The 13,643-nt window shown below is 59.5% G+C and overlaps 1 protein-coding gene across 1 annotated transcript in view; it reads left to right on the forward strand.

Annotated features, from left to right (window-relative positions):
• Positions 1 to 13,643, forward strand: part of NOS3 (nitric oxide synthase 3) — a 91,941-nt gene that overhangs the window by 66,664 nt on the left and 11,634 nt on the right. The window contains exons 13-21 of the mRNA XM_048841934.2: positions 852 to 956; positions 1,260 to 1,327; positions 1,840 to 1,956; positions 4,142 to 4,316; positions 4,715 to 4,847; positions 5,819 to 5,897; positions 5,989 to 6,176; positions 7,010 to 7,191; positions 8,250 to 8,460. Coding sequence (XP_048697891.2) covers positions 852 to 956; positions 1,260 to 1,327; positions 1,840 to 1,956; positions 4,142 to 4,316; positions 4,715 to 4,847; positions 5,819 to 5,897; positions 5,989 to 6,176; positions 7,010 to 7,191; positions 8,250 to 8,460 — 1,258 coding nt within the window. The remainder of the gene's footprint in view (positions 1 to 851; positions 957 to 1,259; positions 1,328 to 1,839; positions 1,957 to 4,141; positions 4,317 to 4,714; positions 4,848 to 5,818; positions 5,898 to 5,988; positions 6,177 to 7,009; positions 7,192 to 8,249; positions 8,461 to 13,643) is intronic.

Below are 13,643 nucleotides of genomic sequence, written 5' to 3' on the forward strand. Positions count from 1 at the left end.
ATGGGGGGCTGGCTGTGGCTGGCACATTGGCCCCTTGCTGGGTCCCCCCATCTCCCCAAATGCTTTTCAGATGGGGGGGGGGAACCTGCCACATTTGGTTTCCCAGGATCCTGTCACTGCCCCAGGCCCCCAAACGCCCCCAGCACAGTGCGACCCACAGGAAGGATTTGTGGGTCAGAACATCCGGCAGTCAGGGCTCCTGCGTTCTCTTCCCAGCTCGGCAGGGGCAGAGTCTGGTGGGTACAGAGGGGGAAGGGGCCGGGAACCAGGACGCCTGGGTTCTATCCCGGCTCTGGGGGGCAGTGGGGTCTGGGGCTAGAGCAAGGGGGGCTGGGAGCCAGAACGCCTGGGTTCCATCCCTGCTCTGGGAACCCAGGCACTGCTGGCGGCTCCCCCCCAGGCTCCTGTAGCCCCCTGGCCCAGCTGCTCCGGAGGAGGCGGGGAGACCCCTATTGGTCAGTGACGAAATAACCAGCCCAGGGGAGGCGCCCTGGACCCCTAGTGGGCCAGGCCCAACAGCTCCAAGGGACCCTGCCCAGAGGGAGACCCCCCAAACCCCTAGCGGACGCCGGCCCAATGCAGTCGCAGGCAGCCCGGCTAGATGGACGCTCTCGTTATCCACAGCAACGTCCGACGCTCTGACCGTGCCTGAACCCTTGGCCCAAGCGAGACCCTGTGGCAGGGAGTTCCACCGGCTCCGCGTGGGTGGGGACAGAGGGATCCCTCCCCTCAGCCTGGAGCGTGCGGCCTGCCTGCCCCGCGCGGCGGGAGACAGGCACAGCAGAGCCCATCGGCCCCCTCCGCTGCCCTGCACCCTCGGCCCCACTGACCCCCCGAGTGTCATCCCCTAGGTTGTCTGCATGGACGAGTACGACATTGTCAGCCTGGAGCATGAGACCCTGGTATTGGTCGTGACCAGCACCTTCGGCAACGGCGACCCGCCGGAGAGTGGGGAGGTGAGGGGGGACCCCAGGGGTCAGAGTCTTGGGGCCAGCACCTACGGACCGTTGTTTGGTGGGGAGCTGGCATTAGAGGGTCGGGGTGGTGCCCAAGATGGGGGGGGTCAGTGCCCAGGGAGTGAGGCAGGCAGTGCTAGAGGGTTGGGGGTGCCTGGGGGTCGGTGCCCAGGGGAGCAGCACTAGAAGGCCAGGGGGTGCCCGGGGGAGCAGTGCTAGGGGGTTGGGGGTGCCTGGGGGTGGCAGGCAGTGCTAGAGGTCCAGGGGTGCCTGCCTGAGCCCCTGAACCCTCTCTCCCGGCAGAGCTTTGCCAAGGCACTGATGGAGATGTCCTGCCCCTATGTCAGCTCCACGCAGCCCGAGCAACAAAAGTGAGTGATTCCCCCAGGTGTGGGGCAGCTCTGGGCCAGTGCTCAGGACCCCCTGGGGCTGGCAGCCCCCTGTGCCCGGGGCAGTGGGGTTAGCGAGGTCCCTGGGCTGGCCGGGGTCACTGCCCTGGGGCAAGGCTGCGGGTGGTACGTTCCAAACCTTGGACTGGGGGAACGCACCCATCATACCAGCGTCCCCGAAAGGGGAAAGGCCCCCGGCCCCCTGAGCCAGCCAGCCCCCACTCTGGGGCTGGATCGGAGCTGGTGCCCCCTAGAGAGGAAAGGCCCCACATCCCATTCCCCACCCCCCTGCGCCAGCCGTTCCCCCTAGAGAGGAAAGGCCCCACATCCCATTCCCCACCCTCCTGCGGATTGGAGCCATTGCCCCATAGAGAGGAACGGCCCCACGCCCCATTCCCCGCCCCCCTACGCCAGCCAGCCCCCGCTCTGGGGCAGGAAGGATGGGCCCAGCTGTGCCCTGCCCGGCCTGGGGCTCACTGCATGTCCCCTCCCAGGAGCTACAAGATCCGGTTCAACAGCGTCTCGCAGAGCGACGGGCTGGTGGCCTCGTGGAAGAAGAAGCGGAAGGAGTCGAGCAACACGGACAGCGCCGGGGCCCTGGGCACGCTCCGGTAGGCACCGCCCGCGGGACAGCCCGGCATGCCATGCCCACGGCAACGGGCGCCAGGACACCTGGGTCCGGCCCCAGCTCTGCCCCTTTTAGCGACTGGCTCTGGCTGCCTGTTTCCTTGTCTGTTGGGTGGGGGTGTCACGGAGCCGCAGGGTCCAGCTGTGCCCAGCCTGTCACCAGGCTCCAGGGCATGACCCCTTAGCAGGCCGGGCCCAGGGACCCCCAGTTCCCTCGAGACCCACCTGTGGCCTCCACACTCCAATCTGGGCCTTCGCCCCAGCGCCCCGTCTCTCTGGCCCCCAGCAGCGAGGACCTGCGGGAGGCCGTGCTGGGCCCTGCCGGGGGTGGTGGTCCCGGGCACGTTCAGCACCACTTGGGCTGCTTGTGCCAACCGGGAGCCGTCGACTAGTCGCCCGGCCAGTCTGACCGGCCAAGGTCAGCGCAGTGAGGACGGAGTCCAGCCGCAGGCCAGTGCCCGCCGGGCCACCCGAACGGCACCAGCCCCAGCTCCCTCCCTCTACCCATCTTCCCAAGGTTTCCTGCTGCCAGGCACGGCTGGTTCGGCCCTTGGCATCTCTGTCTTGGGGGACGTACTGTGGAGCCGGGCTTGGTTTCAGCCGGTGGTTGCGAGACCCTGTTCGCTCCAGCCCCCTGTCGGGAGCCCCCAATTCCCTGCCACCTGCGCTGGTTTCCCAGGAGAGTCAACTCTTCAGTGACAGGGCAAAGTGCAGAGGTGTCACGGAGTCCCCGGGCGATGCTCTGGATCTGCTCCCCGTGAAGCCAGTCAGGACTCTGGGGAAGTCTCCTCTCGGGGAGCAGCCTGTCTGCAGGACACACAGCTCACCCGGCTCCACCTTCCTGGGTCTGACCTCGGAGCATTCAGCCTCCTCTGCCCCTCCGTGCGCTTCCCACAGCGAGTCCGCCCAGGCGGGGTCCTGGGGAAGCCAGAGGGTCCTGCCCCCCAACTCCGCAGTCAGACGGGACTCTCAGCCAGCCGGGGAAACAGAAGGTTTATCAGACGACAGGAACATGGTCTAACACAGAGCTTGTAGGTGCAGAGAACAGGACCCCTCAGCTGGGTCCATTTTGGGGGGCAGTGAGCCAGACAACCCCATCTGCCCTTCACTCCATGTCCCAGCCAGCCCCAAACTGAAACTCTCTCCAGCCCCCCCTCCTCTGGGCTTTGTCCCTTTCCCGGGCCAGGAGGGCACCTGATCCCTTTGTTCTCCAACCCTTTAGCTCTCACCTTGCAGGGGGGAAGGGTCCAGGCATCAGTTGCCAGGAAACAGGGTGTCGGCCATTCTCTGTGTCCAGACCCCTGCACACACCTGCCCTCTAGGGCTCTGCAACGAACATACACCCTTACCCCACCACCTAGAGACTTAAGATCTGCCTAGGGGAAACTGAGGCACCCCCACATTATTCAGAGGAAACATTAAGAACAGTCCCACTTTGTCACAAGAGGGAAACTGAGGCACATGCAGGTGTCATACAGATATCACCCAACTCCCCCTTTGGCCCCCTCCTCCTGTGTCCCCAGCTCAGCTCCAAGCACAGTGTTAACCCTTCTGCCCCCACTGGGGAGCAATGCAAATTCCGGGGGAAACTGAGGCACACATAGGCTTTGTAAAAATGTTACCGAAAATTCCCTTTTGCACTCAGAGAAGCCAGCGAGGGCCGGGAAACGCCCCCCCTGGGTGAGGGCAGCAGGCGGGGAATGGGAATGGGAAAGTCACACAGGGACCAGGGGGCATTCTGGTCAGCCCCCTCCCTCCACTCTCAGTGTCTCCCCAAGAGCTATGGCACCCACTCTGCCAATGCCTCTTAGATCAGCAGGGCTCCCTCCCGCCCTGCTGGTGCCCCTCACTCCTGACCCACGGCCCCAGCTTGCCCATCCCTGTCCCCCCCAGCTCTGCCAGTGCCCCTCACTCCCGACCCACAGCGACTGCTAGCCCAGCCCTGGGTCCCCCCCAGCTCTGCCAGTGCCCCTCACTCCTGGCCCACAGCCCCTGCTAGCCCAGCCCTGGGCTCCCCCCTGTCCTGTAGCATGTCCCCTGAGCTGGTGGGAGGTGACTGGATGACCTGTGTCCCCACTCGGCCCTGGGGTCCCCCTCTTGGTGAGGCTGGAGCGGGGGTCGGGGCAAAACCCCAGCAGAGGCTCAGCTGCCATCTCCTGTGCCCCCCAGGTTCTCGGTCTTCGGGCTGGGCTCCCGGGCCTACCCCCACTTCTGTGCCTTCGCCCATGCCGTGGACACGCGGCTGGAGGAGCTGGGGGGCGAGCGCATCCTGGCCATGGGGGAGGGCGACGAGCTGTGTGCCCAGGAGGAGGCCTTCCGCACCTGGGCCAGACGGGTCTTTCAGGTGAGGGGGAGGGGCTGGGCGCAGGGGCAGTGGGGCTGGAAGGGCAGAGGGGAATGGGGTGCAGAGGGAGGGGCTGGATGCAGGGGGAGTTGGGGTGCACAGGGGGACTGGGGCACATGGGGAGGGGAAGGGCAGGCTCTGGAGTGTGGGATTGGGGTTCCAGGAGATGAGGGTGGCACAGAACCAGGAGAGGAGGGGGATAGGGGAGGGTCCCGGGGTCTCCTCCCCTGGCTGTGGAAGGAAGGGCGCCCCCTTGCCGCGCACTCGGGTCAGGTCCCGCTGGCAGCCAGCTGCCCCCAGGGGTGGTACTGGGGCTCTGGGCCCCCACGCAGGGTCTGGGGGTTGTGACATCAGAGATCTGGGCTCCCAATGACTCCCCCCCCCCCCCCGCCCCCCAGGCCGCCTGCGACACCTTCTGTGTTGGGGACGACGCCGAGGAGGCCGCCAGGGAGATTTTCACCACACGGCGAAGCTGGAAGCTCCAGAACTACCAGCTGGGCGTCTGCACCGAGTCCCCGGACGTGCTGACAGGTACCCGCCGGCCAGTCCCCCCATGCCCTGCCGGGGGCGCTAGCCTGGGGGGCCGATCACCAGCTGGGCAGGACCCCCCGTGCGAGGCTGGCCGCAGGACCCGGGCCGTCACCTCGGCCGGGCCCTGGTGCGACCGGGATCCCGGCTCCAGCTCGGGGGCCACGCGTCCAGAGGGAGGGGCGGCGAAGAGAGCGATTGAGGGGTGGGGACCGGCCGGTGACGGACTCCGGGAGGGGAGCGTCTCAGCCACGCTTCCGGGTGCGGCGCCCGGCGTGGGAGGCCCTGGCTCGGCGCCGCTGGAAGGTCTCCATGAAGCTGCCCTCCCGTCGGGGCGAGGCCGGGGAGACCCGGCGCTGTGCACCCCGGCGTGGCTGCCGGTGACGCGTCGCTCGCGGGGGTCACGCCCCCGCCGACCCTAGTGCTTGTGCGGACGTGGCCGGGGCGCCCAGGTGGGGCACCGATCCGGCGGCAGGCGCTCCAAGAGGAGCCGGTGGCCGGAAGCTGAGGCGAGACAAAGCCAGGCGCCGGGGCGCGTGGTTAACACTGAGGGGCGCTAGCCGCGGGGACGACGGAACCGGGCTCGGGGTGGAGTCTCCGTCACCACCGGTGTTCAGCCGGGGTCGGCCGTTTGCTCTAAGCGCGGCTCTGGGGGTTCTGGCCCTGGCCCGTGTTACGCAGGGTCAGGCCGGCTGGCCACGCTGAGCCTGCTGGCCTGGGCATCCATGGATCTGAGAGAGGCTGGGGCTGGAGTAGCCGGGAGCCCCCCCCAGGCAGTGCCCCTTGCTGGAGAGGCTGGGGCTGGAGTCACTGGGAGCCCCCCCCAACCCCAGCCCACGCCCCACCCTCCCCATCCCCCGGACCCTCTGCTGGGAGGGGCAGAGGGTGGAGTCGCCAGCAGCCACCCCCCACCCCAGCACCCCCTGCTGGGGTCTGGACCCCACTGAACCCCCCGGGCTCTGCTTGCTTGGCAGGTTTATCCCACGTCCACAAGCGCAGGGTGTTTCCGTGCCGTGTCCTTTCCGTGCAGAACCTGCAGAGCCAGGAGTCCAGGTGAGACCCCCGCCCAGGGCCGCCCTGCCTGGCGCTGGGAGCCCCCCGCCCCTGGCGCTGGGGCCCGCTCTGACGCCTCCCTCCCTCCCAGCCGCTCCACCATCCTGGTGCGCCTGGACACGGCCGGGCAGCCGGAGCTGCAGTACCTGCCCGGGGACCACGTGGGCATCTTCCCCGCCAACCGCCCGGAGCTGGTGCAGGATCTGCTGCGGCGCGTGGAGGACCCGCCCCCCGACGGGGAGCCCGTGGCCGTGGAGCTCCTGGAGAAGGCAACCAGTGGTGAGAGGCGAGGGGCTCCTCCCCAGAGCCAGCACTGGGGGCAGGGACCCTGGGGCTAGTGTCTGGGGGATCCCATGGGGGGCGGGGAGGAATCCAGCAGCTAGGGCCCCCTTTTGCTCTGACTCTCTGTGTTGCTCCCTCCAAAACGACCCTGTGGGTCGGGCACGTGGGGGCCTGCCCCCGATGGCAGCCGAGCTCGGGTTCTGTCACAGATCCCTGTCACCAGCCCTTGGCACGGACCCCTGAGCAGACCCCCAGTTCCCTAGGGCAGCCCCGTGGCCTCCTGCTGCCCCATCTCGCTCTGTGCTCCTGGCCCGAGGCCTGCGGGAGGCTGTGCTGGGCCCCGCCGGGTGCGATGCTCCCCGTGTGTCTGTGCTGACCGCCAGCAGCCCAGCCCGGCAGCTCTGCACCGGGCACCCGGCTATGGACCCTGACGCCCACAGGCCAGCAGAGGGGTTGGGCCAGGGCCGGCCAAGCCGCGTTGGACCCAGTTCAGGCTGGGTTGCTCTGTCTCCATCAGGGTGGGATCCCGACACCTTTCGGTCCCTCGGCCCCACTTCCCTGCAGGGCGGGGACCCCTGTCCTCAGGGCTGCTGGGCGCCAGAAGGGTGCGTCCCAGCCATCGAGCTGTGCGGGTGTCAGCCAGTCCCTGGTGACCCACTCCTACCCTGCCAGCTGCCTGGTGCACACCCCTCCTGCCCCCTGCTGAGCACCCAGGGGGTAGCCATGCCAAGTAAAGAGGGAAACTGAGGCATCGCTAGGGGTCCTGTCCCAGACTAGGTTCACTGCATCACAGGGCAGATGTGCCCTCCCACTCTTCGGTCTCTCTGCAGGCGGGCACACCAGCCCCAAGGCCAGCTGGGTGCCCCTCAGCCGCCTGCCGCCCTGCACCCTGCGCCAGGCCCTCACCTTCTTCCTGGACATCACCACCCCGCCCAGCCCCCAGCTCCTGCAGCTGCTGGCCACGCTGGCAGAGGACAGCGCCGAGCAGGAAGAGCTGCAGCGGCTCAGCCAGGTGCGAGGGCCTTCGGGGGCGCTGTCTGGGACACCGCTGGGGGAGCAGCCTGGGCAGTGGCCATGCATGGGGTGGGGGTGGCCAGGGGCCAGCCAGGTGCCAGGCCCAGCACGGGGGGGTAAAGGAGGGTCCGTGGGCTCCCAACCCAGCGCTCTGGGTGGGGCTGGGGTTAGTATTGTTGAGGGGGGCCCTGTCATTGGGGGCAGGGGGATGTAGTGTTAGGAAGGTGGGGGGCTGCGTGCGGGGTGGGGGAGAGCATAGAAGGTGCTGTGGGGGGGCTCTATGGGTCCCAGCCCAGTTGTGGTTGGGGATGGGGAGAATGTGGGGGGGCTCCGTGGGTCCCAGCCCAGCTGTGGTTGGGGCTTGGGAGAGGGAGAGCATTGCGGGGCTCGGGGGGTCCCAGCCCGGCTGTGGTTGTGGTTTGGGGGAGGGAGAGCATTGGGGGACTCGGGGGGTCCCAGCCCGGCTGTGGTTGGGGTTTGGGGGAGGGAGCGCACTGGGGGGCATGATGGGGGCTCAGGGGGTCCCAGCCCGGCTGTGGTTGGGGTTTGGGGGAGGGAGAGCACTGGGGGGCTTGGGGGTTCCAGCCCGGCTGTGGTTGGGGTTTGGGGGAGGGAGCGCACTGGGGGGCATGATGGGGGGCTCAAGGGGTCCCAGCCCGGCTGTGGCTGGGGCTTGGGGGAGGGAGAGCACTGGGGGGTTCGGGGGGTCCCAGCCCGGCTGTGGCTGGGGCTTGGGGGAGGGAGAGCACTGGGGGGCTTGGGGGGTCCCAGCCCGGCTGTGGTTGGGGTTTGGAGGAGGGAGAGCACTGGGGGGCATGATGGGGGGCTCGGGGGGTCCCAGCCCAGCTGTGGTTGGGGCTTGGGGGAGGGAGAGCACTGGGGGGCTCAGGGGGTCCCAGCCCGGCTGTGGCTGGGGCTTGGGGGAGGGAGCGCACTGGGGGGTGCGACGGGGGGCTCAGGGGGTCCCAGCCCGGCTGTGGCTGGGGCTTGGGGGAGGGAGCGCACTGGGGGGCGCGACGGGGGGCTCAGCAGGTCCCAGCCCGGCTGCCGTTGCAGGACGCCCAGCTCTACGAGGAGTGGAAGTGGTTCTGGTGCCCCACACTGGGCTGGGTGCTGGAGCAGTTCCCCTCGCTGGTGCTGCCCGCCTCCCTGCTCCTCACCCAGCTCCCGCTGCTGCAGCCACGCTATTATTCGGTCAGCTCCGCGCCCGGCGCCCACCCCGGCCAGATCCACCTCACCGTGGCCGTGCTGACCTACCAGAGCCAGGGTGAGCCACCCCCCTTCCCCGGGAATGACCCCCCCCAGCCAGGGTGATCCACCCCCCTCTCCCCCCGGCCAGGGGAATGACCCCCCGGCCAGAGTGAGCAACCCCCTGTGACAGGTTCCCCCCAGGGTGCCACCTGGAACTGGGGTACCACTGAGCCCCCTGCCCCACCAGCCTGGGCTCCCTTTACACTGTACTGCTGTGACCAGCCTGCCAAGCCCTCTGCCAGGCTCCAGCACACAGACAGGTAGGAACACACCCAGCTGCAGCTACATACACACTGGTTCTTTAACCAGCTCCTGCATGGGAAGGCTCAGCTAAGGCACCTCCCAGTTCCTAAGGCACGCACCCCTCTGGAGTGTAAACCCAAAATTATACTGTCTTGCGCTGCCCAGAGATCTGTACAGTGTAAGCTCATGAAAGTCGCCCCCTCCCTCAATGTGGAGAGGAATATACACAGCTTTCTGCCCCAAGTTATGACCCACACACTGGTTTTAGACAAAACAAAAATAACTTTATTAACCACAAAAGATAGATTTTAAGTGACTATAAGGGATAGCAAATGGATCAAAGCAAAAAAGCAAAACCACAATCTAAGCAGAAACTTGGTGGAATGAGGATAATCAATGGGACACAGTAATACCAGGGTACAAAATATATGGCAAGGACAGAACGGGTCATGCTGGTGGGGGAGTGGCACTACACATGAAAGAAAGTGTAGAATCAAATGAAGTAAAAATCATAAATGAATCAAACTGTACCATAGAATCTCGATGGACAGTAATTCCATGCTCTAATAATAAGAATATAGTGGTAGGGATATATTAGCGACCACCTGACCAGGATGGTGAGAGTGACTGTGAAATGCTCAGGTTGATTAGAGAGGCCATTAACATAGAAAACTCAATAATAATGGGGGATTTCAGCTATCCCCATATTGACTGGGTCCATGTCACCTCAGGACGGGATGCAGAGTTAAAGTTTCTTGACACCTTACCTGACTGCTTCTTGGAGCAGCTAGTCCTGGAACCCACAAGAGGAGAGGCAATTCTTGATTTAGTCCTAAGCGGAGCACAGGATCAGGTCCAAGAGGTGAATAGAGCTGGACCGCTTGGTAATAGTGACCCTAATCTAATTCAATTTAACATCCCTGTGGCAGGGAAAACACCCCAGCAGCAGCATTTAATTTCAGAAGGGGGAACTACACAGAAATGAGGAGGTTAGTGAAACAGAAATTAAAAGGTAGGGTGCCAAAAGTGAACTCTCTGCAAGCTGCGTGGAAACTTTTTAAAGACACCATCATAGAGGCTCAGCCTCAGTGTGTATCCCAAATTAAAAAACACAGTAAGAGAACCAAAAAGCACCACCATGGCTAAACAACAAAGTAAAAGAAGCAGTAAGAGGCAAAAAGGCATCCTTTAAAAAGTGGAAGTTAAATCCCAGTGAGGAAAATAGAAAGGAGCATAAACACTGGCAAATGAAGTGCAAAATACAATTAGTCAGGCCAAGAAAGAATTTGAAGAACAGCTAGACAAAGACTCAAAAAGTAATAGCAAATTTTTTTTTTAAGTAGATCAGAAGCGGGAAGCCTGTTAAACAACCAATGGGGCCACTGGACGATGGAGATGCTAAAGGAGCACTCAAGGACGATAAGGCCATTGCAGAGAAACCAAATGAATTCTTTGCATCGGTCTTCACTGTTGAGGATGTGAGGGAGATTCCCAAACCTGAGCCATTCTTTTTAGGTGACAGATCTGAGGGACTGTCCCAGATTGAGGTGTCATTAGAGGAGGTTTTGGAACAAATTGATAAACTAAACAGTAATAAGTCACCAGGGCCAGATGGTATCACCCAAGAGTTCTGAAGGAACTCAAATGTATAATTGCAGGACTACTAAGTGTAGCCTCAAAAAAAAGAAAAGGAGTACTTGTGGCATCTTAGAGACTAACCAATTTATTTGAGCATAAGCTTTCGTGAGCTACAGCATCCGATGAAGTGAGCTGTAGCTCACGAAAGCTTATGCTCAAATAATTTGGTTAGTCTCTAAGGTGCCACAAGTCCTCCTTTTCTTTTTGTGGATACAGACTAACACGGCTGCTACTCTGAAACCTAACTGTAGTCTGTAACCTATCATTTAAATCAGCTTCTCCACCAAATGACTGGAGGAGAGCTAATGTAATGCTGTAACAATGCTGGTTCCGGCGGGACCCAACGGAGAGTGCCAATTCAGGACAAAGTGCTTCAAGCAGGGCAGTTACAGCCCATGGACGGGGGTTTTCCACCTCTAAGGCAAACCAAACCAGCCAGACAGAGAGGACTTCGGTCTCACCCCACTGGCTAACCAGAAGTCACACAAGCAATTCCCTCAGACACTCCCGTTCCCCAGTATCCCCACCAGGGCCACTCGTTATGGGGATGAACGGTTATGAAAACCAACATCCCAGTAAAAGAAGAAAGGTTCTCTCGATCCTGAAGGACCAAGCCCCAGACCCCAGTCAATACACAAGTCAGATCTTACCCACAAATCACACTGTTGCCAATCCTTTAGAATCTAAAATCTAAAGGTTTATTCATAAAAGGAAAAAGATAGAGATGAGAGCTAGAATGGGTTCAATCGAATCAATGACATACAGTGATGGCAAAGTTCTTGGTTCAGGCTTGTAGCAGTGATGGAATAAACGACAGGTTCAAATCAAGTCTCTGGAGAACATCCCCAGCTGGGATGGGTCATTCAGTCCTTGGTTCAGAGCTTCAGCGTAGCAAAGTCCCTCCAGAGATCAGAAGCAGGACTGAGGACAAAATGGAGATGATGCAGCTGCCTTTTATAGTCCTTTTGCCATGTGGCTTGTGCTTCCTTTGTTCCAAACACAAGCTGCCCAGCACATGGCCTGGAAATACCTCAGAGTTGTGTCCATAGGCAGGTCCCTGCATGCCTGGCTGAGTCCCAAGGTGTGTCTGTCTTCTCTCAGTGGGTCAGTTGTGTAGCCGATGGTCCTTAATGGGCCATCCAGCAGGCTGGGCAGAGCTGACACCAACTTGTCTGGGGTGTCACCCAGAAGCACAGCACACGTTTGAACTACAGACAGGATAGAGCCAATACTTATAACTTTAAATACAAAAATGATACATGCATACAGACAGCATAATCCTAACCAGCAAACCATCACCTTTTCATGGACACCTTATTTGACCCCCTTTGTACAAGATTTGGTGCCACTGCAGGACCTTGGTTGCAACAATAATCTATACAGTCCCAGTTCATGTAAAATTGATGCAGGAAGGGATAAGGACATAAGAATGGCCAGACTGGGTCAGACCAAAGGTCCATCCAGCCCAGCATCCTGTCTACCCACAGTGGCCAATGCCAGGTGCCCCAGAAGAACAGGTAATGGTCAAGTGATCTCTCTCCTGCCATCCATCTCCACCCTCTGACAAACAGAGGCTAGGGACACCATTCCTTACCCATCCTGGCTAATAGCCATTAATGGACTTAACCTCCGTGAATTTATCCTTTTCTCTTTAAACCCTGTTATAGTCCTAGCCTTCACAACCTCCTCAGGCAAGGAGTTCCACAGGTTGACTGTGCACTGAGTGAAGAAGAACTTCCTTTTATTTGTTTTAAACCTGCTGCCCATTAATATTCATTTGGTGGCCCCAAGCTCTTACATTATGGGAACAAGTAAATAACTTTTCCTTATTCATTTTCTCCACACCACTCGTGATTTTATAGACCTCTATCACATCCCCCCTTAGTCTCCTCTTTTCCAAGCTGAAAAGTCCTAGCCTCTTTAATCTCTCCTCATATGGGACCCGTTCCAATACCCCTAATCATTTTAGTTGCCCTTTTCTGAACCTTTTCTAATGCCAATATATCTTTCTTGAGATGAGGGGACCACATCTGTACGCAGTATTCAAGATGTGGGCGCACCATGGATTTATATAAGGGCAATAAGATATTCTCTGTCTTATTCTCTATCCCTTTTTTAATGATTCCTAACATCCCGTTTGCCTTTTTGGCTGCCGCTGCGCACTGCGTGGACGTCTTCAGAGAACTACCCACGATGACTCCAAGATCTTTCTCCTGATCAGTTGTAGCTAAATTAGCCCCCATCATATTGTATGTATAGTTGGGGTTATTTTTCCCAATGTGCATTACTTTACATTTATCCACATTACATTTCATTTGCCATTTTGTTGCCCAATCACTTAGTTTTGTGAGATCTTTTTGAAGTTCTTCACAGTCTGCTTTGGTCTTGACTATCTTGAGCAGTTTAGTATCATCCGCAAACTTTGCCACCTCACTGTTTTCCCCTTTCTCCAGATCATTTATGAATAAGTTGAATATGGTTGGTCCTAGGACTGACCCTTGGGGAACACCACTAGTTACCCCTCCCCATTTGAAATGACACAAACATCACTGACTGCATCCCAAGAGCTCCCCATCCTGGGTTCTGTCTTACTACAGCTAGTTTTGGGTTCGAAGCCGTACCAGTGTATAACAGAAATGGTTTGCCAAAGTCATGGTCAATAACATGATTGAATCTCTTTACAGACCCAAGGTAAATCTTGGTTTGAACAATAGTGGATTGGATCTGCTCTTGCATCGTGGTTCCTGTAGGTCTCATGTGATCTTGCCAAGAGCCAAAGAACATAGCTACCTTATCCATACAACCTCTGGCAAATGTGTGGAACCCAATTAACATCACGTCAATGTAGATATTAATGTTGTCCATAGTACAGGAATCTTGGCAGTTAGCCGTGAAAGCAATAGGATAGTGTGCCTCAGTTTCCCTTTTCATACAGCACATCCGGTCTGGAATGTCTTTTCCCCTGTGAAAAGTTCCAAGTTCCAAGACCGTTCACGGGCATTAACTGTGAAACATCAGTATAACAAGGCTGTTTAACACAAAGTGTGATCTCATGTATCACTCTTAACATGGTCAGGGTTTTTTTCAAAAGATTAGGCACATTGGACATTTTTTCAGTTATGGTAATAGCAACACACTAGTTACAAGAATTACCATGAGCAACAACAACAAATCCATCGCAATCACAATCACCTTTGGCCCAATACCATTGGGATTTTGGCATTTTAGGGTTAGCCTGCGGCTTCCTTTTGCAAAATCAAGTTCTCTTTTTCCTCCTTGTCCTGAAGGATCAAACCCGGATTTCTCTTGCTTAACCGA

This window comes from Caretta caretta, chromosome 2, assembly GCF_965140235.1.
Source record: "Caretta caretta isolate rCarCar2 chromosome 2, rCarCar1.hap1, whole genome shotgun sequence".
Lineage (NCBI taxonomy): Eukaryota > Metazoa > Chordata > Testudines > Cheloniidae > Caretta > Caretta caretta.